The sequence below is a fragment of the Talpa europaea genome (assembly GCF_964194135.1).
Source record: "Talpa europaea genome assembly, chromosome: 9".
Classification (NCBI taxonomy): Eukaryota; Metazoa; Chordata; class Mammalia; order Eulipotyphla; family Talpidae; genus Talpa; species Talpa europaea.
This window is the reverse complement of record NC_140076.1, coordinates 13,223,601-13,251,255: the sequence shown is the minus strand read 5'-3', so window position 1 is coordinate 13,251,255 and position 27,655 is coordinate 13,223,601. Positions and strand designations below refer to the sequence as shown.

The following is a 27,655-nucleotide window of genomic DNA, read 5'->3' as shown; positions in this document are numbered from 1 at the left end:
GGCGACGCCGCCACCTGCGCCGGGATCTCTCCGCTCCGGCCGCCCAGCGCGCCGCGACCGCCGCGTCGTAAAAGGCGCGCCCGCGCGGCGCATGCGCCCCAGGGAGGGGGCGGGGCTCGGGCGGCGCTTCCGGCGCCGGCGATGCTTACTGACGCGCTCGGGCCTGGAGGTGGCGCTGTTGCTCTCCCTGCTGCTCAGCGTGGGAACGGGCGGGCTGAGAGACTGAGCGGGGTTCCGAGGAAATGGTGGGGCAGGGATTCGAACCTCCCCGCCCCCAGGCTAAAGTCTCTGCACTTTTCATTTACGCCGCTGTTTCCTGGGGAGCTGGTGGATTAAAGCGTGAGGACGGTCAGTCCCTGAAGTGCCACAGCGTTAGCGTCGCCTCACGTGGGCGCGCTAGCCCGGAGCTCCCAAGCCCGCGCTCTGGACCCGGGGCTCCCGCTGGGGCCAAGTCCTGGGCCTGCCGCTGACGGTGTGACACTGAGGAGGTCCTTGTCCCCACCCCGAGACGCCCTTTCCTCGTCCTACATTGGGAATAATGTCTGTTTCACAGGAACACAGTGAGTATTACATGAAATAAAGCACTTAGATTTTATTTATTTTATTTTTTTAAGTCTTTTATTTTTTAAGATTTATTTATTTGTTTATACAAGCACTGGGTACAGTCAGAAGCGCGGGAGGGTGAGAGAATTCACCAGAAACAGAGCGGGGAGCAGAACAGGCAGACTGAGGAAGTACACTGCTGAGGGGAGCAGCGGGCGCGGCAGGAGAGGTCTGTGAGCCATGTGGGACCCTCGCCTGGTGGCCGGGGATCGAACCAGCGCAGCAGAGGCTGCGGGCAGCTTTGCCGCCCAGCGCTCAACCGCTGCGCCACTGGGGAGGCCCAAGCACTTAGATTTTAGCACGATGACTGACACTTGCTCAGAATTCAATAGCCTCGTCAGCTGTTGTCTCACATCCAAGCACTGCCACTTTAGCTGTGTGGGCAAGTGAATTAACCTCTCTGAGCCTGTTTGGTCCCAGTAAAGTGCAAAGATTGGAGAAGATGACCTTTACATCCCTTCCCCATGTGATGTTTCAGAGAAGTATTTTCAAATAACTGGTTGTGACTCATTCATAGGTCTTAAAATTCATTAGCGGGGTGTGACTAGCTTTCAAAAAAATAGAATACGATTTAAAATTAAGAATGTATTATACATTTAAGTCTCGATTTATGGAGCTTTTGTTTTAGCTTCCAGTGTGTGCACTCAGGTGAAATGTAGAATTGATGCTGGCGTGTGTAACAACTGCCGCCGCTTTACCGCAAGTTCTTGTCTCACGAAACTGTAGAAAGGAATTCACAGACCTTTTGAAGTAAGTAAGCAGAGAGAGACAAATCTTGTCTTTGAAAGAAGAGTTTATTTAGGAAAAAGAGACAAAGAAGAAAGACTCCCAGGTATAAAGTACTTGGGAGGGGCCAAGATGAGCCGGTTCGGGATATTACGATGGCAATATATACTTTCTCTCCCTCATTATCTTTAAATTTTACTCTTTCTCTCCATGATTGGTTAACTCCCAGAGGGTCTCACACTTACTAAGTGGGGAAATTTCACATTCCTTATCTAACAGCTTTCCCTTTCCCCATTTGTCATGCTTGTCACTCTATCTTTATGGCCTAGTCCTCCGGGTGAGCGTCTCTACATTGAAGTTAAGCAGCTGCCCTTCTAAGTTGTCCATAAATTAAACCACTCTCCATTTCTCTAGTCTCCACCTCCCTTTATCACCTGAAGAAAACCAGGACCATCGTTAACAGTATTAATATTGTTCATGGTCCTGGGGTGTTTGTTTTCCTAATGGAATTGGTTATATTTCTTTGGTTGTCCTTATCTCTGAAGCCTCCCTAAATTCTTCAGAGGTCCCCTCCTGCACTGTCCCTGAAACTGCCTAAAAACCCTAGCTTGCCCTGTGTCTCAGAATGTTTTTCATATTGTGGGTTGAAGTCAAAAGGATTAAAAGCCACTGTTTAGAGTTGGAATGATTTTAGTTTTGTAAGAGGAGCCCTCGTGGCTCCTGGTTTTCTGAGGGCGCCAAGGCACCCAGCTGAACATCATCAGCCTGTGCAGCAACCAGGTTTGGCTTTTAAGAGAAAGGCGGGGAAAACAGGGCAGTTTTGGAGACAGGAGGGTCAGCCCCATTCTTTCAGATACAGCAGTTTATCTGCCCAGCTCTGGTGCCAGACAGTGAGGGCAGTTGGATACACTACCAGGGTTTTGATTTTGAACACCAAGCTGATTTTTAAAAAGGGTGAGAGGTTCAAGCTCTTCTGGCACCAGTTTCAAGCTTGCAGGAGCACCAATTAAATCTTGGGAACAGCTGGTTTGGAAACTGGGCCAATCAGTTTAGAAAGACGGGTACTTTTTTGTGTGTGTGTGACCCTCGCTGGTGGCCGGGGAACAAACCGGTGCTGCAGAGGCTGCGGGCAGCCTTGCAGCCCAGCACTCAACCGCTGCACCACCAGGGGAGACGAAAGATGGGTACTTTGAGGGAGATATTAACCCAAGCTTCAGGGAGGCCAGAGGCTCAGCTTGAAGGAAAAAGGTTTTGGGAGATGCTAAGCTTGATAGAGGGAAATAAGTGAGAGGCTTAGAGCCAGCTTGAGAGGAGAGGTTTGACTGGTTTTGGAGAGGCCTCAGTCAGTTTGAGAGAAGCTGCTTAGAAGGCTTCAGTTGGCTTGGGAGGATGGCTAGATTCAAGAAGGTTTAATTCAACTTGGAAGAAACTTCAAGAGGAGACCAAACCCTGGCTTCAGGAAGGATGCTGCTGCCTAGTGCGGCCTCAGCAGTACCACCTGTGACCACCCCAGCTGCTGCAGGTTAGTTGGGTCCTGGTCAATCGCTTACTGGTTTGCCACCAGCTACAGCTCTCATCAGAAGGACACATATATGTATCTCTGTGACCTTAGGCAAGTGAATTAATCTCTCTGAGCCTGTTTAACCCTAGTAAAGTGCAAAGTTAGATAAGATGACCTTTACGTCCCCTCCCCATATGCTATTTCAGAGCAGGAAGTGTATCTAACATGCCCTCATCTAGGACCAAAGCCATGGGTTTTTTCCTTTTTCTCTTAAAAGCTAAACCCTGTTGCCATGCAGGCTGCTGATGTTCAGCTGGGCACATTGGCCCTTCAGAGAATCAGGAGCCAGGAGGGCTACTCTTACAAAACTAAAACCATGTCATAACTCTAAGCATATATTGTGCTCTCTGGACAGCACAGCTATCTTGCATGAGCAGCTTTTGGTTTGGACAGTTGGACACTGTAGACACTCTTGAGGTAGGACAGCCGACCATTTGTGGCCTTCGGACATCTTCCTTATCCCAATTTCCCCTTTGTAAATATACCCTGTTGTTGTTGCACCCTGAGACTGAGCTGTTTCTTGCAATTATGAGGGCACAGGTGAACACAATAGTGTTCACAATAGTGAACACAATTTTTATTTATTTGTTTGTTTTTTGTTTATTTGTTTGTTTATACAAGCACTGGGCACTGGGTACAGTCAGAAGCGCAGGAGGGTGAGAGAATTCACCAGAGCCAGAGCGGGGAGCAGAGCAGGCAGAAGGACCGAAGTACACTGCTGAGGGGAGCAGCGGGCGGCAGGAGAGGTCTGCGCACCATGTGGGACCCTCCTCCGGTGGCCGGGGAGCAGTTGGGGATTGAACCGGCGCTGCAGAGGCCGCGGGCAGCTTCGCAACGCAGCGCTCAACCACTGTGTCACCGGGGAGGCCCCTAAAGGTTTATTTATTTTTATACAAGAGCTGGGGTACAGGCCAGAGGCATGGGAGGGTGAGAGGATTCACCAGAGACAGAGCAGGGAGCAGAACAGGCAGATGACAGAAATACACTGCTGAGGGGAGCAGCAGGTGCGACAGGAGAGGTTTGGCGCGCCATGTGGGATTCTCGCCGGCTGGCTGGGATCAAACCCACACTGCAGAGGCTGTGGACAGCTTCACAGCGCTGCGCTCAATCCGCTGCACCTCCGGGGAGGCCCAGAAATATATATTTTTTAAAGATTTATTTTTATTTACTTATGCATGTAAGATCTGGGGTGTAGAGCAGAGGTACAGGGGGGTGAGAGGATTCACCAGAGACAGAGTGGGGAGCAGAACAGGCAGATCTACTGAAATACACTGCTGAGGGGAGCAGCGAGCGACACAGGAGAGGTCTGCTGTGCCTTGTGGGCCACCACCCTGGCCGGGGATCAAATTCATGCTGCAGTGGCTGCAGATAGCTTCAAGTGCTGAGGCTTAACCCCTTGTGCTACCAGGGAGGCCCTTTAGTAATATTTAATTGAATAACACACTCAGTAGCCCTTCTTTGGATTAACACAGACCTCACCCAGGAAATCTCACTGTTGGCTTTCCTGTCATTTTCATTATAATTACCCTCTACTGATTTATTGAGGACTAGGTGCCTGGCAGGTATGTTCTAAGCTCATTATGTAATTTATCTTAATTATTTGTCACATTACTGAATGTTATCCTGCATTTGAAAAAGAGGAAAACCAAGCCTGAGGAAGGTGAATAAACATGCCCAGTGTCAGATGAGGGTAAGAAGTAACCAGGCTTTGAACTTATCTCTGCTTTTCCTAAAACAAAAGTAACTATTACATCAATTAGTTTATGCTGTCTGATAAATCACTCCAAAACTTTAAAACTAAGCAGCAAACATTATTTCTCATGATTCTGTCGTTTGCTTGGGCAGTTCTCTCTGGGCCAATCTGGCTTGGGCTGGGTAATTTAGGACAGCCTCACTCATGGGTCTGGTTGATACTATTTTTTTTTTTTAGCATTTAAAAACTTTTGTTTTTTTGGTAGAAGAGCTGAGGTGTTGGTGACAGGTGCAGGGCGTAGGAGGGTTCACCAGAGACAGAGTGGGGAACAGAACAGGCAGACTGACCGAAACACACTGCTGAGGGGAGCAGCAGGTGAGACAAGAGAGGTCTGCTGCGCCATGTGGGTAGCTCCACGGCCGGCAGGGATCGAACCCTCACTGCCGAGGCTGCGGACAACTTCACAGTGCTGCGCTCAACCTGCTGCGCCACCAGGGAGGCCCTAAAAAAATATTCTTAAACTCAAGTTTTATTGGGAAAAGTTAATGAGTCGGATTATCAATATGACAACAGCATGTACCACTTCAGCTTCTTTTTACTTACTGCCATCCAGCACCTGCTTCTGGAATTGTAACAGTGCTAGATGCAGTAGGTTCTTCCCCTTTCCCATCTGCACGCTCACCACTGGTCTTTTCCAGACCCACTTCCTGGTGCTCACCTTCCAATTAAGGCCCTTGAACTGCAAATTCTCCTCTCTCTTATTCAGATGCCATATCTAGATTCTCAGTTGGTGGTTTCTCTGGCTGGGAATTTTGGTTTCTGGGCAACCACAGGTCCAACCAGATTAGAGGGCTCTTGACCATCTTACCTTCCTCTAGATCTCCATCTTATTTGTGCAATCATATTGTACAACTTTCTGCAAGAAAGCAGAGCCAGAATCAGAGAGGGAATGAAAATAGAATCTACCTCCCAGTGCCACACAACCCACCTCCAAGAATCTCCTCTTGGTCCCCCAGTATTGTGAAATGTGATGATGACATTGTGCTTGGTTGTGCTTCTTTTGTCTTTCATTGTGCTGGATACCTGATGGGTCCTTGTTCACTTTAGCAACTCCAGGACAGAACATGAGCACACAGGTTAAGACATCTGCCCGCATCTGCTGGCGGCTCCTTGCAGGGAAACAGGGCCTCGAAGAGAGTGGGTAGGGCTAGGATCCTCTGTTTTCTCTTCCACCACCTTCTAGTGCAAATCTCCAAGAGATCCAGAAATGCGAATGTGCCCTTCCAGATCATTGTGAAGGTTTATTTGTCAAGGCCACAGACTTGGCTGTATTTTATCTGACAGTGCATAGTTCCATTTATAGCTGGTTAAATGTGCCTCCATTTGTACTCCTGCTCCAGCGCCACCAGTATTAGGTGTGGCCTGCAAATCACACTGGTTGCCCTCTCTAGCTTTAATATATTTTTTTTAAGATTTATTTATTTCTGCATAGAAGAACTGGGGTGTAGGCCAGAGGTGGGGTGGGGGTGAAGGTTCACCAGAGACAGAGTGGGGAGCAGAACAGGTGGATCTACTGAAATACACTGCTGAAGGGAGGAGCAGGTGAGACAGGAGAGGTCTGTTGTGCCATGTGGGTCAGCTCCCTGGCCCAGGATCGAACTCATGCCACAGTAGCTGATGATAGAAAGTGCTGAGACTTTAATCCCTGCACCACCAGGGAGGCCCCCTCAGACCTTTAATTTATAATAACAGATTTTTTACAAAATGCCCATTCCATGTCAATGACTTCACCTAGCTTATGCCCTGGCTGATGAGCCTGGAGCTCTTTCTGTGTGCCAGGCGCTGCTTTCAGCAGTCTCTTTTTTTTTTTTTTTAAGATTTTTTATTTATGCATACAAGTATTTGGGTACCGGCCAGAAATGTGGGGGTGAGAGGATTTACCAGAGACAGAATGGGAAACAGAACAGGCAGGTCTACTGAAATACACTGCTAAGGGGAGCAACGGGAGAGTCAGGAAAGGTCTGTGGCTCCATGTGGGTTGCTCCCTGGCTGGCCGGGGATCGAACTCATGCTGCAGAGGCTGCTGATTGCTTCACAGTGCTATGCTTAACCCCTTGCGCCACCAGGGAGGCCCTTATTGGCACAATCTTTACCCAGTTTTAATGTGGCTCTTACAATAGCTTGGTTAGCAGTTTCTTTCCTTTCTTCTCTTTGGAATAGTTTGTTTTTGTTTTTTTTTTTTTTTTGGAAGATTTATTTATTTATGCATACAAGCACTGGGGTATAAGCCAGAGGTATGGGGTGGAGGCGGAGGGGTTTGAGAGGATTCACCAGAGTGGTGACCAGAATAGGCAGATCCACTGAAATACACTGCTGAGGGGAGCAGCAGATGAGGGCGGGGAGGTCTGCTGCGCCATGTGGATAGCTCCCTGGCTGGCCCGGGAATCGAACTCGTGCTGCAGTGACTGGTGATATCTTGACAGTGCTGTCTTAACCACTGCGCCACCAGGGGGGCCCATCTTTGGAATAGTTTAAGTGGCATTGGTATTATCTGAACTTTAGGTTTAAAGAATTCCCCTGCGGTGCCATCTTGGGCCTGGAACTTGTTATCCAAGGAGACTCTCCGGTGGCTTTCTCTGTCTTTTCATGGTAATCAGCCCATTTAGACTTGCCCTCATTATAAGGTCACCTGGATTTTTATGGAAAATTATCCACGTCATGTAGGCTTTCTGATAGGTTGCATAGAGTTGTGGCACCGGGTTTTAAAAACTGAGAAATCTTGTGGGTAAGTCTAGATATGTTTTTTTAAAAAAACGCAGATGGTCAGGCAACACTGGCCCAGCTTCCAACTGCACACTGTCAGAGGGAGCTGTCAGCATCCCCACTGTCGGTTTCCACAGCTTCCTTATGGGCAGTCACACTCACTTCTGAAAATCTGAGGCAGAGATTTTGAGAGACCACGTTCACATAACTTGTTACTGAACGTTGGTAACATTGTTCTATTTTGTTGTTAATCTCTGCTGTTTAACCTATGAATTACACTAAAAAGGGTGTGGTTACATAAGAGAAGCTGGGCCTAGAGGAGGTCTCAGGCATGGTGTCTGGGATGTATCCCTTGTGGATAAGGGGGAGTTCTCCTCCTTTTGTTCCCACCACTCTCCACTGCTTTATCCCAAACGCTGTATGTGAGTTTGTGATCCCTGAGATAAGAAATTGGGTAGAATCTGCCTAATTTAATTGTTAGAGGCTATAGTATAAGGACCTGAAAGAGTAAGCTCAGAGTCCCAAAACAGAGAAGTTGAGCTAAGCCCATCTGGAGCCAGCAGGGCTAAGATTCCAGTTGTCAGGACAGACTGTCTGGCTTCAAGAGGACACAAACTTTTCTGTTTGTTCCAGCTCTACAGGGAATGAAAGGATATTAAGATTTATTCTCTCATTGAATCCTCACAAGAATCCCTGTAGGGTGTGGGTCCCATTTTACAGATGGTGGGGCTGGGACATGTGCTTGGGAGTCAGGCTGGCACACAGTGCCACTGCTCAGCAATGGCTTGGCCCCGGGAAAATTCCTCATTTCTGCCTTGCAATTCTCATTTTCAAAATAGGGCATGACTCCCTACCCGATAGGTCCCCCGTGACAACTGAGACAGTGATGCTGGGCACAGACTAATCATCACCAGCAAGGTCTCTCCTACCTGCCTGTGAGCAACGGCTTGTGTTACTCGGTATCCCAGGGTCTAATACAAGTCCTGGCAAGTCCTGGCAGGTGTTCGATGAATAAGAGACAAGGGCTAACTCATAGACTTCAGGTAAAGTCATCCTTTGGATATCACATTCCATCATTAACTTCAGAGTGTAGTCATTTCTAACAGTGAGAATGAGATCCTATTAAAAAAAATCGGGGGCCTCCCTGGTGACTCAAGGGGTTAAGCACCGCTCTATGAAGCAATCCGCAGGTACTGCAGCACAAGTTCGATCCCTGGCCGGCCAGGGAGCAACCCACATGGCGAGACAGACCTTTCCTGTCTCTCCCGCTGCTACCCTTAGCAGTGTGTTTCAGTCAGTCTGCCTGTTCTGTTCCCCACTCTGTCTCTGGTGAATCCTCTCACCCTCCGCATCTCTGACCTGTACCCCAGCTCTTGTATGCATAAATAAATAAATCTTTGAAAAAAAAGTTGGGAAAAGCAAGTCCAGGTCACACACCAAGGACGCCCCTTTAGGCAAGAAAGGATAATAAAAACGTGTTTCTGTGAGATGTAGGTTTAAGATTCGACCTGTGGATGCAGGGGCTGAAACCAAGACCTTAGCTGCACCAGCTCAACCAGGGTCACCCGGGAGGGTGCTACTTAGGTCCTTGCTGACCCCTCTGTGCTAGTGGTCATGGTGTTCTATTTAGGAAGATGTGAGACTGGGGAGACCTCCCTGCCCTGATCCTTCACACGCTCCTCCCCTCCCCTGGAGGTGGCTGAAAGGTAGAAGGACATGCTTTGCAGTGAGAGCATCAGGGTCTTAAATCCTTTCCTTTGCCAATTACTATGTGGCTTTGACTACCTTATTTCACCCTTCTAAGTTTCTGCCTCTACCTGTAAAATGGGGTTAATAGCGCAGTCCCAGGGTCCCCCCACTAAGTGTCCATTTTTACCTGAGTTTCCCCAGAATTCCCCTTGCCCACAATTCCTACTGTGCTATAGAAATCTGATGTCTTCTGTGGCCCAACCCAAGGGTTAAGGTCTGCCTCACAGGGTGGGAATCAGACATGTCCATCCCAGCTCCTGTTTCACACAAGCAAGACAATAGTACATGGGCTTTTTGTTTTTTTTATTTAGACATGGAATTTCCTTTTCATATAACTTATCTAATTAAAATATTCATCTTGGTAGTTACCACAAAAAAGTAACATAGAAAATTGTATTTACATTTTGGGACCAAAATACAAATGAAGAGCAAGATGAGACCTTGCTCTCTTCCCTCCCACTTCCCAGAAAGAAAGAGAAAGCCCCAAAGAAGCTGCTCATTGCACCAAGGGTCACAAAGGGTTAATTTCGAACAGGTGATTTGTATGTAGTGTAGCACAGGGAAAAAATGCACAAGTTTTCACAAATGAGACCACATCATCCCGTGTCTGCTCTGCAGCCATTTCAATAACCTGGTGAGGAGGTCGCTAAGATGTTTGTTTTTTCCCTTGCCCTCCTTACTCTTCTCACCAAGTCACATTCCTGATGCAGACACGCTTGGAGGGAGAGGACAGAAAAATCTGGCTCTAGGCAGCCAGAGGCAATGCTTTGTGCCAAAAATGAGTAGTGATGGGATGAGTAAATATGTGTCCCTAATTCCCTGTTTGCTAGATTCCTAGTAAAGGAAATGAGGTGACACACAACTGAATCTGAAATATGAACTGGTTTCAAGGCCAGAGATCAGAACACAGCAGAGAGACAGGTCAAGGTGCAGGACACCTGAGGAAGCTATTCTAGGGATCAGGTGTCGGGTAGCTGACCCAGATGTTCACTGAGTTTTAGGTAAGAGGCTTCCTATATCAGATTTGGGAACAGGTGAGGTAACAGAGGTGGAAGGGCAATACAAATGATCAAGTGAAACAATGCTTTACCCAATTAGAAATACAGCAAATTAAAACAGCAATACCATGTATCCGGTTGCAACAGGCGCCCTGCACTGCAGTGTGCGCAGAACAGTGCAGTTTTTGCTTTTGTTGCACAGATTTCCTGCATTGCTCTGGCTTCTGCAAAGTTGGCCCCAGGTGTGCAAGATGGTTAAAAACAGGGGGCTCCACACCTGCGGCTGTGAGCAAGTGTTGAGGGAATGGACTGCCTTGGCCCCTCAGGTTGTCACTGTAACCACGCCCTCAGTCTGCTGCTGAGTTTGCTAAGGACAGGCACCTCAAATTTAGAGCATCTGCTTCCACCTGGGTGACAACCAGTGGAATCCTACTGGGTCAGAGTTCAACAGCCAAGACAGACGCTAACACTGTCCTCCTAATTCTGATCTCGACTGGTGTCAAGTGGAAAGTGAGAGCCTTCCTCCCACAACTGGATGGATGCCCTTGGGGTTCTCCCTCATCCTGATACTACTGCTCCCTTTCCCTAAGTTGGCCCTTTCTTTCACATTCTGTCTTCATCACCCAAAAGGTAGAGAGAGCGTCACCTGCACAGTTCTCTATAAAACAGAGCAAACTTGTGCTCTTCCAATCACATGATCTTGTAAAGAAAAGGCAAAAGCAAAAACCGTTTCCAACATAGCATTGTGACTTTAAAAACCATTCTCCTGTTACAGCAATTCATAGGGAACAAGAGATTAAAGTGCTGGCGTTTAAAACTCTAAAGTTGTGTTCCAGGAGCTACAAAAAGCCCTGCCATGTGCCTCTTTTCCCCCCGGGTTAATGAGAAGGAAAAGTTGGGGAGGTAAAAGACCTAAAATTTTGAATCAGAAAATTGTAAAAATGCTGGGGTTCTGTGCAGACTGATCTCCCAAATTTTGTGACCTCTAGTGAGCCTCAAAAAAAAAAAAAAAAAAAGGAACTGGCTAAAAGGTAAAAGGTTGGAGGAAAGACTAGACCTTTACAGATAACCTCCCTTAATAAATACTATTTAGTGAGTGAGAGAGATGCACCTGCATAGGATTCAAAGCAACACTGAGCAGGGGCTGGGAGGCATAAGTTCCCTTCATAGGCAGCCCAGCACTCACTCTCAGGCCCATGAGCAGCAGGCACCACTCAGGCTCTGGGGATGCCCAGGCGCAGGAGAGCTGAACTGGGGCAGGCGAATGGCTTTCAACCAGCTTTAATAAAGGACCCTGAAAATAAAGGGCCAAGCATGTGGTAGAGGAACAAAAAGAGAAAAAAACAAAAAACAAAAAACCACCCCCAACAAAACAAAATAACCTGGGGGGTAATATAAATACAATCTGGGGGCAATATTTATTAATTAAAACTATGCCTTGTAGTTTACAAAGAAGCTAATTAACAACAAAAGTATAATTGACCTTAAAATCCTCAGTGAGACTGAGGCTTCACATCTTCCTCAGAGTTCTGAAGCGTTCTCCAGGCAGGAGGCAGTGGCTGTGCACAGGCTCATGGGGGAGCCCCTACAAACTGCAGGATTCAGAGATCAACGATTCTGGTCTCCTTTGGAAGTCCATTCTCCAATCCCCATTGTCCTTGTATTCCTCCCCCCAAATTTCAGCTCCAAGGCAAGTCCTCGGTTTATCTTCGGGAGAATCTGTTCTTAAAAGCTTTAATTGTCTTGGCCATCATTGGGGCGATTTCTGTGAAAAGGAAGCAAGGCAGTTGACTCAGATCCACAGCAGTTCAGACACACACCACTGGTGGTTTATGTCCAGGCTAGGCCTGGGTCCTCCCGGCTATGCGTCACAAGCGGCCCCTAGCGCCAGAATCAAAACAGGTACAGAGCCAAGGCTCACTGAGCACCTGCTGGCCCAGGGCAGTCATGATCTCTAATTCTAACCACCTCCCCAAGACTCAGAGACCGGACCCTTGTCTCTGGTTATACACTAAGTGGCAAAACTGGAATTCAATCCTTGCCAGCGTCTAAAGGCCACAGTGAGCCATAATCTAACTACCTCACCAGTATCCAAACTAGCCCCAAAAACCCCAAAACCCCTCTACCTTGCTGTTCAGTGTAGCAAGGGGCTAAGAGAAGCTCACTGTAAGCAGCACTGAAGGACACTGGCTGCCCTTGGGACTGAGCGACCTGAGCATAGCCAAAGCTTGAGCTGGCTGGGTGATCCCACTCCCCAAGGAGCCCTGAAGTAAATATAGAATGATGGTCTAATTAAGTTAGGTGGTAATAAAATTAATAAAATAAATAGACCCAACTAAATACAAAAAATACTTGGATCTCAAGTTTCATAAAACCCCACTAACATAGACTATCACTTGATGTTAATTGTAATTATGAAACCCATGCTAGTGTCTGCACAAACAGGTTTACATTTAGGTTTAAAAAAAGCAGCATGAATATTCACCATGCTCATTCACTCAAAGATACCCATGCATGATGAACAAGTGGGGGAAGGAGGCACAGGCATCCAGGCCAGCTCTGCGGAAGGCATGGCACGCACTACATCCTATGCACCAAACGCCAGGCAGTGGTGATGGTATCAAAAGGGTTCAAATACTAGTTTTGAAATATCTGATCAGGAGCCCTGAGTCACTTACTCTTCACAGTCGGTTTCCTGGGATCATAGGACACAGTGCTGCTGACCATGGGTGCCAAATGGGCGCTGCTGGTGCTTGGGCCGTCATAGGCCGGCTCCTCAGGGCTGGAGTTAAAGCTGTTGCTGCAGCCACTATTGGAGGGAGTGTGGCTACTTCCAGTATGGTAGGGAGCTGGCTTAATCCTATAACAGAGTGACGCCGGGGTTAATCAGGAACATGAGAAGCCTGTCCTTGGCCCCAACAGCCTGAAAGTGGCCTATCTGGGGAGGACACGGTTTTGTGGCTTTGACCAGTAACCACAGCGCCTGGAGTCCGGTGGTGGCTCAGAGGTGAGAGCATTAGCCTTCCGGCATGAAAGATAATCTCACCTAACCTTGTACCGTTTGGGTGTAAATCTGTATTCTGAAAATGCCAACGTGACAATTATATAGTTTCATCTTCACCACAGTATTGCCTTTTAGTTTAAATGGGGAAAGAAGAATCATAAGGGAAAGTTTCCCAGAAGCCAGGCCCTGTTTTCCATTTATTCTTGATCCCCAAGAGGCAGGTGTCATTACTCAGCCCACTGCAATCAAGGAAGCTGGGGCTCATGGAATCACTTGCTGCCCCTTTGAGTTGATGACAAGCTCTTGGGTGCTCTTCCCTGACACGGGAAACCACAGTGGAGCAGAACTCTTACTTGACTCTGTCAGGCACAGCTGCTCCTCCTGTTCCAAACTTCTCCTGCCTTCTTCGAACGTCTCGAGGTGGTTTGGCCACAGAGTTGACAAAAGCCATCTTTGCTTGTCGGCCTATGGAAAAACATGGAGATTAACACCTGCCTGAGCAGAGATGGTAGTTATTTTAATAATACACACTACTGGGCCTCCCCTGGTGGTGCAGCGGTTGAGCGCTGGACTGCAAGGCTGCCCGCAGCCTCTGCAGCGCCAGTTCGTTCCCCAGCCGCTGGCGAGGGTCCCACCAAAATAAATAAATAAACAAACAAACAAACAAATAAATAAATAATACTGCACACTACTAAGAAATGAAGCCTTTTCAAGTACACCCAAAGCTAGGGGATTATCAACCTTGAACAGCACACTTAAGGGTAGCACAGGTGGCAGCAGGAGAAACATATCTTCATGTTCTCCTGCAGATGCAAGAGTGATTCAAGAGCCAGAGGTCCCACCCAGTGAGCCCACCAATGCCCTGCCATTGCTGAGCACAGGGCTCACTATCTTGCCAGGCCCTGCCCTGCTGGTGGTCCCTGGCTCCCAACCCCTTCACCTTTGGGCTTGTTGGCATGCGCAGACTGGATGTTCTTTGTCAGTAATCGCAGCCGCTGCTCCCGGGCATCTTGGAGCCGCAGGTACATCTCCCGCCAAGACTCATACTCTTCTGGTCTTTCTTCCTTAAAGTCTCGGTGACAGTGAACTTTCCATAATTGATCTGTTTCTTCGATTAATACCTAGAAGTGTCATGTATACAGGACATCACTTGTACACAGCTCTCTTACTGATCTCTTTCCATTCTTAATTACCTAGGGATGACCAGCTTCCTATTAATTTTTTGATTCTCATAGTATTACATTAAAATACCATAGTTCTGGGCCTCCCGGGTGGCACTAGGGATTAAGACGCAACCTATGAAGCTGTCCGCAGTCACTGCAGCACAAGTTCGATCCCCGCCCAGGGAGATACCTACATGGCACAGCAGACCTTTCCTGACTCGCCCGCTGCTCCTCTCAGCAGTGTTCTGTTCTGTTTCCCACTCTGTCTCTGGTGAATCCTTTCACCCTCCCCACACCTCTGGCTTGCACCCCAGTTCTTGTATGCATAAATAAATAAATCTTTAAAAAAATAACATAGTTCTAGGAGTAAATCAAATCATTTCATTAAAAAACAAGTTAAGTGCAAGGCATTGTACTAGCTGTTTTGGGGAGTTAAGAGAGAAAACAACACAAAAATTAGGTTATGTCTCCTAATTTAAGACATTAGGTCTCTAATGTCCCTGGCATTAGAGAGAGCTAATATCAAATGAGTGTGCCCCAGCACTATGGGAAGGATTTTTTGAGACAACCTGCACTCTTTTCATTCAACACTTGAATATCAACACAAGGCTTGGATGCTTTTTACTCCCTTTAATCTCACCTTGATAGCCCAAGAGGCCCACAGAAGCAAGGAATATGCATGTTTATAGGCCCGCAGGCAAACCAAATATGCCCAACAAAGTAATCAGACCTCCAGCCTGCCCTTCAGTCATGGTAGTTTCACAAAGACAAAGCTACTTCCGGAACCATGAGCCAGAAAACTGTTCTCTTTCTACTCAACAGGATACTCACGTGATTGTATTCCTCTATGCGACACAGCTGATCAGGGGTACACCTCTCCAAAACAGGTTCAAGGACAGAATATGGGACACCTCCCACTTCAAAGATTGCTGCAGAGAACCAAAGGTGAAAGTGCTGAGTGGCAGCCAGACTGCCGAGCAGTAAGGGCCCAGTGCTATAGTGTACTTAGGGGCAAAAAACAGGCATAGGACTTACAGTCAATATTATTTTTAAGGACCCGGATGCACTGCTGGTGCAAGCTCATCATTTTGGGGAGATAGGCACACTTGGAACCAGAATACACCTGCATCTTAGAATTCATTCTTCGTCCAGTGAATCCAGCTTCTTCCTCTTCATGGGGTGAAGAGAGTGCTACAGGACAAGAACAGGAATGTAAATTACTCAAGGTACTAAGTTACAGAGTGAAAGCTCTCCTTTCCACCCCATTCCTCAGCCTCCCAGTTCCCTTCCTCAAGGAATTCAATGCTTCCAGTTCTTTCCATATCCTTCAAGAAAAATTATTCTACTCTTTTAAACCAATTAATAACATGTTATCAACTGTTTCACTTATCACATCTTCGAAATCATCCCCTCAGGGGCCTTCCTGGTGGCACAAGGGGTTAAGCATGGCACTATGAAGCAATCCACAGCCTCTGCAGCATGAGCTCAATCCCCAGCCGTCCAGGGACAAACCCACATGGCGCAGACCTCTCCTGTCTCACCTGCTGCTCCCCTCAGCAGTGTATTTCAGTCAATCTGCCTGTTCTGTTCCCTGCTCTGTCTCTGGTGGATCCTCTCACCAACCCGCACCTCTGGCCTGTACCCCAGTTCTTGTATGCATAAATAATAAATCTTTAAAAAATCTTAAAAGGGCCTCCCCGGTGGCGCAGAGGTTGAGCACTGGGCTGTGAAGCTGCCCGCAGCCTCTACAGTGCCGGTTTGATCCCCGGCCACGGGCAAGGGTCCCACATGGCATGGCAGACCTCTCCCGCTGTGTCTGCTGCTCCCCTCAGCAGTGTATTTCATCAGTCTGTCTGTTCTGCTCCCAGCTCTGGCTCTGGTGAATTCTCTCACCCTCCCGCGCTTCTGACTGTACCCAGTGCTTGTATAAATGAATAAATAAATCTTTAAAAATAAATAAATAATCTTAAAAAAAGAAAAAGAAAAAAAGAAATCATCCCCTCCACGCATTTTACAGGATGCCACCATGTGGGAGAGCCAGGATCTAGCTCTTAGTCTCTTGCTAACATGCTTATAGGCCATATAACTCTTTTGCTATTAAAAGTAGACTTTTTAAAGATAAAAAGCTCACACAGAATATATAAAGAACCACTAAAACAGCAGCAGCTAAGATTTACTGAACATTTACTATGTGGAAAAACCAAGCACAAGAGCTTCACCAGTGTTTATCACTTTTAATCTACTTAACAACCCTATGCAGTAGATACCATTACTTCTCTCATGCACAGAGTATGAAACTGAAGTCCAAGGAAATTAAGTCACTAGCGAAGCTCAATAACTGGTACAAGCTAGAGCTGGGATTCAAACTCAAAAAAAATTGCTTCAAATCTGTCGCCAGATCATGAATACATTTTTTTTTTAAGATTTATTTTATTTATTTATACAAGCACTGGGTACAGTCAGAAGCGTGGGAAGGTGAGAGAATTCACCAGAGCCAGAGCGGGGAGCAGAGCAGGCAGAAGGACCGAAGTACACTGCTGAGGGGAGCAGCGGGCGGCAGGAGAGGTCTGCGCGCCATGTGGGACCCTACTCTGCTGGCCGGGGAGCAGCCGGGGATCGAACCGGCACTGCAGAGGCTGCGGGCAGCTTCGCAACCCAGCGCTCAACCGCTGCGCCACTGGGGAGGCCCCATGAATACATTTTTAAAAAACCTTTTCCACTTAAGAAAAGCTAAAGAAAATTACCTTTTCGCTTTGGTTGGAAGGAGATCAGTTCGAGGGAAGGGAGCGGACGGTAATTGGCCTGTATTACGGGGAGTGGGAGGTCTGGCAACACTGGCAATAGATCGGTGGGGACCTGCAGAGAAGAGACCAGTGACTGGGGAGCCCCTCTCTGCAAGCACAGCTTGCTCACCTAGTCCATCCTCAGCGGTGCTGACTAGGCAGATAACTTCACAGGCAGATCCAGGCTGGAGGAAGGGCGACAGCTATGTCTGACACCACCCACATCAGGAAATACATCTAGAGGGGACCCAGCACAACAGGAGGCCTCCAAAAATACTACCTTGGCTACTACCTGCCCTGGCAACTGGGGAGGCTCAGAGGAAATGACCTCAAACTGAAATTCAACATGTCAGTAAAAGCAAGTCAAGCAAAATACCAGTAGGGTGGGTGCTGGGAGCTCTATGGGGGCAGGTGGTCTGAATGGGAAGCCACCCAGGGGCTGAGTGGTTACCTTTTTCAGCTTGGCTGAATTGGCTCCAGCAGCCTGAAGCTTCTCTGACTTGTTTTCATTCACCTTAGGTAATTTCTGAACCAAGTCCAAATTTTTACTAGTGCTTTTTGAATCATTCTTTTTAAGTCCTTTTTCTCCGAGAGCTGTGGCTGAAGTTTTTACAATCTTTTTCTTTTTCTTCCGGGGCTGGTCATAGCTGAGGTATGACTCAAAAGACATGGTGGGTTGCTCAAACTCATCGTCCATGTCTGCATCCTCACCTTTTGGAAGAGAGCCCCCTGACTTCCGATCCAAATGAGTTTTTACTTTCCCTTCTTGATTCTTTAGGTTGTTAGAAACCTTCTCTTTTACCTTGGGCAGGTCTCCTGCCCCCTTTCCTATGTCCAAGCTGTTTATACTTTGCTTGTTTTTGTCCGATTTGGTTTTCTCTGAGTCTCTGTGCTTTGGCTTTTTAAGGTGGTTGTCCGAAGCAACCTCCAAAGGGGCTAAAAACTTCTTCTTGGTGCTGCCCTCTTTTTCCTTCTCCTTCTTGACACCACTAGAGGGCGCTTTCTCCTTTGTGCTATCGCTGGAGAGCAGCCTTCGGTTTTCCTCCTTGCAAATGGCCTTGTGCAACTTCTCTCTGCTTGAAGAGGACTTCTCATCTCCCTTGGCATCCCCCAAGCGCTTGTCCTTGTGGGAAGATTTGTGCTCCTTGTTCTGACTCACAGCCCCTTTCCCCTGGGACTCACCTGGGTGTCGTTCCTGACCAACCCCCAGTCTGTCCTGAAGGGCATTACTATGGCCCTTTCCAGCCTTCTGATGTGGAACAAGGGGTTCGGGGTCCTCCTCTGGGGATCTATAATGGTCCATGGACATCTGATGAGGACTGGCACATGATGGAGGGGACTGAACGTGGCCATAATCAGAAGATTCATGGTCTGAAGAGTAAACTGGTGAATTTCTGTGGCACCTCTTTTTCTCGTCTCTCCTCTCATGGCTGTGAGACACTTTGTGAGTTCTCTCAAGCTCTGAGAGTTTCCTGTTTTTTTTCTGTCTATGATCGGGGCTATATGATCGGCTACTGGAAGCCTTCCAGTTTTCTTGATAGTCCCCCTCTATCTCCTCCTTCTGAACAGCATCCCTGGGACGCTTACGGGAATTGCTTTTCTCAAAGTCCTGTTCATCAGGCTCATTGTTTCTAAAATAGAATAAAAATCAGAAAGAAATCTCAATGTCATCCTTGTTCAGAGGGATGAAGCGCATACAGAGCTACAGTCTAGGAAAGAAGATGGGTTCTGCTCAGCAGATACTTCATGATGCTTTAAAACTGGGAAAACTCAAATATTCAACAAGTAGAAAAGAATGTAACTATAGGATACAAAGATTAGAATCTTGTGGATATGGGGGCCTTGCTCCTGGCCTAGGGGTTAAGTCTTTTTTTTTTTTTTTTAAAGATTTATTGATTTATTTATATAAGCACTGGGTACAGTTAGAAGCACGGGAGGGCGAGAGAATCCACCAGAGCCAGAGCAGAGAGCAGAGCAGGCAGACTGATGAAGTACACTGCTGAGGGGAGCAGTGGGCGGCAGGAGAGGTCTGTGCGCCATGTGGGACCCTCGCCCGGCGGCCGGGGAACGAACTGGCTCTGCAGAGGCTGCGGGCAGCTTCGCAGCCCAGTGTTCAACCGCTGCGCCACTGGGGAGGCCCTAGGGGTTAAGTCTTAATGCTGTCACCATGATGGCCTGCCGTGACAGCCTGAGTTCAATCCCTGGCCAGGGAGCTGACCCACATGGCGCAGCAGACCTATCTCGCCTGCTGCTCCCCTCAGCAGTGTATTTCAGTCAGTCTGCCTGTTCTGTTCCCCACTCTGTCTCTGGTGAATCCTCTTACCCCCCACACCTCCGGCCTGTACCCCAGTTCTTGAATGCATAAATAAAGAAACCTTTAAAAAGAAAATAAAAAATTTTTAAATCATATGGATAAGAAAGTGCTTACAATGTTTTTTTAACATGAGGACATACTAGACCCATTGTTAAACTGTTGTTAGATAGAAAAGGGGCTATTAGTTGTATAATTTGTTCATAACTATATAAAAAGGCCTTTTAAGAAGATGTTAATCATGCTTATCTTTGGATTGTAGAATTATAAGAAATTTTAACATGCTTTACATGGATAAAGTGATAAGAAAGGAAACTGATTTTATTTTAAAAATATTTTTCAATAGTCTATAATGATCATAGTTTATTTCTATAATTAAGGTAAAATGAATACATAAAAAAGGCAGAGAAATAATAATAAAAAGCTTTTCTGTGTGTAAATCCTCCAACCATTCAGTTGAACAAGTCTACGAGTAATGTCCTTACCGTTCCACAGGAACCAACTTCTTCCACTGGGCCACTAGGTCCCTGGCAAAGCTTCCAACATGCTCATGTTTTCGAAAGCTATTCACTGTTTTCCCAACCCCAGTCTCCTACAAGTGGAATAAAGAATTGTTAGAGGGTTGTGAAACCAGGTTCACAATTTTCTTAAGAAATAAGGCTCTTGCTTTGAGAAACTCAACAAAGCAACACTTCCTTAATGAAATATACCTTGCAAGTTTTAATACAAAATTACTTGGTGTCCATGCTCCAAACAGTTTAGCAAAAGCACACCAGGTTTAGAAGCGGAAAACAATGAATTAAAACATTTCTAGAACTTTAACAATAATAACAAGAGTGGTTGTAGCACGTGTCAGGCACAGAGCTAACAGCTTTGGGGACAGTATCTGATTCAACCCTTACAACTCCCAGAGGCAGGAATCAGCCCCATTTTACAAAGAAGGACTAGAAATCGCATATGAATCCAGGACTCACTGATGCTCAAATCAATGTTCTTTTAATTCTTAATGAAAAATTTTGAAATAAAACTTATACAGTTCCCCATTTTAAAAGATTTAGTCAGTAATTTCCAGAACACTTACAACCACCACCACTATCTAATTCCAGAACATTTCCATCACCCTAAAAAGAAAACCTTTTTCCCAATTTTCCCTGCTCCCTGGCAAGCACTAATCTACTTTCTGTCTATGGACTTGTATGTCCTATACATTATCATAAAAACAGAATCATACAATGATTGCTTTCACTTTCAAAACCCACACTCTTAATCTTACTGTACAATTTCTCCCAGTGGGAAGGGGATAGGAAACAGTTATATCTAAAGTTACAAAGTTCTTACCGCAAGAATGTCTACTGTAATAGGCAAGGTGGAGAGTTTCTTCAAATATTTCAATAGCTGCAGAAAGAATGAAATAAACATTAATTTCTATAAAATCATAATCATTCACTGGAAGAGATAAGAATAGTATCTGGCAGTTAAGTGCTGACTCAGTGCTAACCAGGTATGGTTATCATGCCTATTTTATAAGTGTAAAAACAGGCTCAGAAAAGTTATTTGCCCTTGGATGCAAATAGGGAAGGAGTCACTCAGGTCTGTGGCTTTAGATTCTGTGCTTTCAAACACTCACAAGAGGTAGTAGACTTAGAGAAGAGAGCCAAACCCACCAACGCTAACAGTCATCAACAACTATCATTTCACCCATTTGGAGAGAGAATTTCTGAGAAAGGCACCAATTTTAGGAAAATTACCCATGGGCCCTGCACAAAGAAAAGTAAAGCGAAGTTTCTACTGGAAAAAAGTGTCATGTTTCCAGGAAGAGTGACAGTGTTTAACAGAACTGTTATCTATTATTTTGGATACAAGTGAGAAGTTATCAGAATTAGAGCCTTGCTGTTAGTGATAAACACAAAATCAAAATGTCTGGGTAGATCAGAAAAAAGATCTGGGCTTGGCCACATTTCCTTTCTGTAGTTCCTAAAAGTAGGTCAAAAGCATGATAGCAAAGCTGTTAAAAAGAGTTCTGGAGTCACAGACGGGGCATCAGAGCTTGGCCGCCTTGACTCCGCCTTGTAGGGTGATCTTGTGCAAGTCAGTAACCTCCCTGAACCTCTGTTACTTCACTAGTAAAATAGGAACTGGATCCTGTTGCTACTTCACAAGCTGTGGGGATTCACCCTTGACCCTCAGCGAGAGAGTCCCCAGCCAATTCCTACTTGCTGCATTCCTACCAAAAGTCATGATTGGCTATGTCTTTCTTCAGGAAATATTTACATGCATATTACCACCTGAGGAGTGCCGCAAAGTACATGTAGTTCCAAACAGACAACCTCACTAGGTTTGCATTTAAATATTAGATAACAAGATAGGTTCTTTTTCCATGTGCCAACCGGGCTATAATTGGTATGCCATACTGCTATTAGGTGGAGTAGCAAGAATGTTTTTCTGGTCATTCTACTTCAATAATTACTGAATATGGTCACTAGGCAGAGCAATTGGTGCAGACATGATAATCCTGTCTGCCTGGAACAAGTAAGATGCCAAGTGGCATATCTAGGGAGTTTCACTTTTTTTCTAAGATTTATTTTTATTTATGTATACAAGAACTGGGGCATAGGCCAGAGGTGTGGGGGTGGGTGGGTGAGGGGATTCACCAGAGACAGAGTGGGGAGCACAAGTGGTGGATTGACTGAAATACATTGCTGAGGGGATCAGCGAGTGAGACAGGAGAGGTCTGCTGTGCCATGTGGGTCAACTCCCTGGCTGGGGATGGAACTCGTGCTGCAGTGGCTGGCAAGAGCTTGACAGCACCGTGCCTTTAACCCCTACACCACCAGGGAGACCCCTAGGGAGTTTCACTTGTACAGTGAAACTTATCCTCCACTTCAAATTTGATCATCACCATCATCCAATCCAACTCAGGAGAAAGTTTATGTGTGTTTCTCGTCACCCAAGTAATGGTGCGAAGACTAATACCAATTCCTTTTCTTAAAGCAAGTCATCAAAAAGGTTAAATACAGACGGTCTGCCCTAAAGCCATTCCATGGGAGGTATTTATATACTATCCACTATGCTAACTCCTTAAATGTGTTACCTAAGTTCATTCTCATTAACCATCTCTATAAAATGGAGATTATTCTCATTTTACAGATACTGAAATAGCCTGGCGAGGTTAGGTGACTTGTCTACCAAGGTAGTAAGTCAAGTTTGTCCACCACAGCATGTACTCTAGAGTCAAGAGAAAAGCCAGCATCCTAACACTGTCCTTAGAAAACAGAGCAGTAGCCACATGCCAGTGAGCACACCTGAAACAAGCGGAAGAGCTGCTCCTCAGTGTCATGCTGTTAAACAGTGTTGAGTCCAGTGTCGGGATCACCAAGGGCACAGAGACCTGGCACCTCTACAAAGCCAACATGCATGGTTGGGGCCAGAAGTCATTGAGGGATGTGTTCAATTCAAAGCCTGCTGCTAACTGCAAGTGTAAATAATGCTTTTGTGCTTTGCTTTGTGAGTGGGGGTGACTTAAAAGCAGACAAATTTAAACCCTCAAGATTTCCAAACTGATTTAGGTCCACATAAGAGAAAAAGGATTGCACAGCCCCTCTATTTTCAATGCGGTTCAAGAAAGAACAAAGCAAAAACAAGGTAAAAGCACTTTGAGCATCCTCAAGTAAGTGGAAACTTGCTGCTATCACACTGAAGGGACCAATTGTAGAATTTGCAAAAACTGTTAACAGGTCATTGAGAAATGTCAAACATTCACACAGTGCAAGCTCAGGTATCTTAGCTGACCTTTGCAAACTCCTACCCAAAAAGCAAAAGATGTTCATAATGTGGAGCCCTCGCTCTCCACTTGTCATCAGACTATGTTTGTGGTACAGTTTTTACATTCAAAATATAACACAGGACAGGTAACTTTACCAGCCATGAGAATTATTTCCAGTTAAATAGCAGGAGTAGGAACCAAGAAATCACCATCAGCCTGACATCTCCCCAAATAGATGAGCTTATAGCACCAATGCTTGGCACCAGAAATCCATGAACACAGGTGTGGAATCAACCCTTTCGCTAATAATGGTTTGAATTAAGATTTAGTTGCAAATTCAATACTGCCATATAATCACCTTGCAATTTCAGGAACAACCTGTGGGAGCTTGTTGGGTTAACAGAAGGTTGAGAAGAAGGCTAGTGTGCCAGCTTGCAGTTTTCCCTCCGCTGTTAGCTCATTTCTGAATGCCGACTGTTGTGCCCTTTGCAAAAATGGTCTCCCAACATTTTCTCATCTTAACAATGCTCATTACATGGTGCAAAGCCAGAAGTTTAGGATGATTTTTTAATATGGGGATAGAAAGCCCAAATGCTCACAACAATCACTATCAGTTCAAGTAGGATGGAAGCTAAACAAACCTCTAATTTGATATTTTATGCACATCAAGTACTAGAAGTCCTACTTCAAAAAATTTAAATTCTAGTACATGGAGCATTTTTTTAACCAGACAGAAATAAAAGTAAATCAAAATCAAAGACTGCTTTAAGCTTTTATTTATTTATTTTTAATTTTTTAATTATTTATTTATTTATTATATTTGTTTGTTTGTTTTGTTTATACATGCACTGGGTACAGTCAGAAGCGCGGGAGGGTGAGAGAACTCACCAGAGCCAGAGTGGGGAGCAGAGCAGGCAGAAGGACTGAAGTACACTGCTGAGGGGAGCAGCGGGCAGCAGGAGAGGTCTGCGCACCATGTGGGATCCTCCTCCGGTGGCCGGGGAGCAGCAGGGGATCGAACCGGCGCCGCAGAGGCTGCGGGGCAGCCTCGCAACCCAGCGCTCAACCGCTGCGCCACCTCAACCGCTGCGCCACCGGGGAGGCCCTGCTTTAAGCTTTTAAAATCAGTCACAAACCTGCAGTGTTTGGAAAAACAAACTAGTACTCAAATAATACCATCTATTAGATGCCCACAAAGGATTACTGTAAAAAGAAATCTGTAAATATGCTTGGTCACTGGGTGCTGGAGCTACAATAGGAAAATATAACACAAAGCAACTGAAAGCATTCAAGTTTTCACAGATTTAATACTAAAATGGCCTCCTGCAGGAGTGATCTTTGATGTAGGTATGAATGAGAAGAGTTTAAAAGTGGCCTGATGATAAGTTGTGTGCAACCCAAGAAATGGAGAGGAAACCTCACCTATGTCAGACTGGGAAAAGGTGAAGAGAAAGGGGCCCTTGTAGAAAAAAGTCTAGAGTGATGATTAATACCTACTGTGCACTTCCTTTGAGCCGGTGCTTTAACCTTTTACTTTAGTCTTAGGAAGAAGCAGGTGAGGAAACAGGTTCAGCCAAGACTTCTCCCAACACCCAGGGCTGGTAAATGGATTATAGCCCAGGTCCCGCCACCACGCATCTCGACGGCCTCCCCGGATTACTTCCTCTTAGAGCACACAGCGCTCTGGGGCGCAGGGCCCGCTCCCGGGCACCGACACGCAAGCCAGACGCGGGCAGGCGCGCCAGACACCCCCGGCTGCTCGCCGGTGTGTCCCACGGTGACAAAATCCACCCGACGCCCCTGACGCCGGGTCACCCCGTCGGGAAGGGGAGGGCATCTACCGTGACAGTTGAAAAACAAACAAAACTAGCTGAGTGCAATTAAAAATGGTCGCCCGCTTATCGCACCGACGAGGAACGGGAGTTCTCACCTTTCCGAGAGGGCCAAGAGCAGATCTAGCGGCAACTTCTAACCCTTGCTCTTTTTTTCCAACTCCAGCCTACGGTCTTTGGCGTACACAAGCCCGGTGACGTGAGGTTTATTTTGTTTTGTTTTGGAAAAGATTTACCGAGAAAGCGAAAAGGCCACGTTCGAGTGTCCAGCCCGAAAGCAAGAAGAGCGTCTCCCGGGGACGCAGGACCACACAGCCCGACGCCGTCCCGCCCGGCAGCCCCTCTCCAGCCGGACAACCTCGGCGGGACGGGCAGGGCGCCGCGGGGGGAGGCGCAGCCGGGAGTCCGCTCCGAGGTCGCTCCCCGCCGGCAGCAGCTGCCGGGCGCGGCGGGAGCGGCTCCGGGAGCCCCGCCGGCACGCGGCGTCCGCCCGAGCGCGCCCCTGCCCGTCGGGGGCCCGGCCCGGCCCGGGAGGGCGGATCGGGCCCGCCGAGGCCCGACGTGCGGGGTCTCGCCGCGCGGGGGGCGGCCAGTGGCCGCGAACTTCCCGGCGCCCCGGTTCCGAGCCCGGCGGGGCCTGGCTCCGGGTCCGAGCCCCCCCCACGCCGGCTCCGGCCGGTCCGGAAAGGGCCGCGCCCGGGTCCGCGACCGTTACGGGGTCGCCCCGCGCCCAACGCCCGCGGCGCCCGCCCGCTCACCTTCTTCGGGTCCGGGCTGGCGGCCAGGCGCGCCTGCAGCCGCTCCACGACTTGGAGCGCCGACTCCGCCGCCATCGCTGTCACTGGCGCGGCCTCCTCGCCGGAACTGGGCTCGCGTCGCGTCCTCGGGCCGCAGCTCCGCCCTCCGCGCATCCCCGGCGGAGACGGAAGCGCGCCCGGCCCCTTCCGGGCCTCGGGCTGGGCGCGGGTCCCGCGGCTCAGGCCCCGCCCCGGGCCAGGGTCGGTGCCGGCGCCCGCCCCGCGCGCGCGGGGGGCGCCTCCCCCGGCGCGCCGCTGCCCGGCAGCCGGAGGCTGGTCCGGCGCGCGGAGCCCGGGCGGGGAGGGCCCGGGGGGCGGTCCTGGGCGGATGCGGCCGGAGCGCCAGACCTCGCCGGGGAGTCCTGCCCGCTCCCGCGCCCCGGAGAGGAGGGTGAGCCGCGCCGCGTGGACCCGGGCAGGGCCCGGACGGGCCGCCGTCTGGGGAGAGCAGGGTGGACGTCAGCGACCGCCCCGCACCGAGCGCGCTGAGCGGGAGCGGCCGGGCTCGCTGTCTCGCCTTCAGTGCAGCCCGGCGAGAGCAAGTGTGTCGCTCCCACTTCACAGACCCGGGAGCCGAGGCCCCGGGAGACCAAATAACTTGCCCGTCGTCCCGTGACGGCCGAGCGGAGAAACTGGCATTCGAACCTAAATAGTCCGGGTCCTCTGCGAGCGCAGAGTCTCTGAACAGGCTGAAGAATCGAAGCCCAGAGAGAAAGGGATTTGTCCAAAGTGAGACAGCTAAGCCACACGAGGTAATAACCCACGGGTCTCGCTTTCGCCCTGGTGTCTGGCACGTAGGCGCCAGGTAGATGCTTCCTGAATCAATGGATACATGAACGAATGACTGTTCCCTTAGAAGCGGTAGGGCCTGAGTCAGACCAGCTCGGACACCGTCCTGGAAGGCACTGCAGCCTCATCCTTAAAGCACCATTACCATTATAATCACTAAAAAGAACAACTAAATAGTTGAAAATTGACTGACAATAACAGCAGCTTATGTATCATTTGATTTGATTAGATGAGATTCTACTCAGATCTCCAGCAGCAAGTTGCCAATATTGCTAGCCTGACCTCTCAGCCAGGGAAGTCCACAGGGAAGTCCAGATCACATACATGATTAACTTCTAGGTCTCAGCTCTGAAAAAAAAAAAGAAAGAGGGGAGAGGAGAGGAGGGAAGGGGGAATAAAGGGTGAGGAGAGGAGAGAGAAGTTACATAAGTTATTTCTTCAAATGAGCATTCATATACTCAAGAGGGTCTCTTCTTTTGGAGCCCCCTTCCTCCACTTGGGGTTCCTCCCTCAGCAACTGACGCTCCCCGCCACCCGTGTGTGTGTGTGTGTGTGTGTGTGTGTGTGTGTGTGTGTGTGTGTGTGTAAAATGTCATTTTAGTCTTCGGTCTTGCCATCGAGTAGTTTATTTATGACGAGTTGTGACCCACCTACTCAATTCTAAATCCGTTGCCCAGTACAACTCAGTAACTCAGTCCATGTAATCAGCACTGGATGAAAAGTTCATACAAGACTGATGACCACTTGGTACCCTATAACGCAATTGAGGGGTGTAATGAAAAAGGCATCAAGTTGGATGTGAGGAGACTTGGGTTCTAGTTCCAACCTTGGAATCTCCTTCCTCTACACAGCAAATGTATGCAACGTTGGTGTAATGGAAAGCAAGCTGATTCTTGAAGAATTGTTCACTGACCTGGCCTATACTAGGGACACATGGGACATTTTGAGTGTGTTACCCAGGGAAACCTAGATAGCCAGAATGAAGAAAAACAAGGCATCCTGCAATTGTTGGAGAGGGTACCCACCACTCCCATCTATATTGCCCTAAATCAGGGTGACCTGCAAAGTAAAGAACTATTACACTTGAGTATTTAAATACTTTTCTGACCAGTTAATTATA

The 27,655-nt window shown here is 47.7% G+C and overlaps 1 protein-coding gene across 1 annotated transcript; it reads right to left on the bottom strand.

Moving 5' to 3' along the window:
• Window positions 1-11,796: 11,796 nt before the first annotated feature.
• Window positions 11,797-25,797, bottom strand: ELOA (elongin A; the record flags this gene model as incomplete). Its single annotated transcript, XM_084243131.1, has 11 exons — window positions 25,708-25,797; window positions 20,693-20,749; window positions 19,840-19,946; window positions 17,495-18,674; window positions 17,005-17,116; window positions 15,296-15,451; window positions 15,092-15,189; window positions 14,038-14,218; window positions 13,451-13,562; window positions 12,772-12,953; window positions 11,797-11,858 (listed from the first exon to the last, which is right to left on the bottom strand). Exons 1-11 carry the CDS (start codon window positions 25,780-25,782, stop codon window positions 11,797-11,799), a joined length of 2,322 nt encoding a protein of 773 aa, XP_084099257.1. The 5' UTR covers window positions 25,783-25,797.
• Between the last annotated feature and the right edge of the window lie 1,858 nt (window positions 25,798-27,655).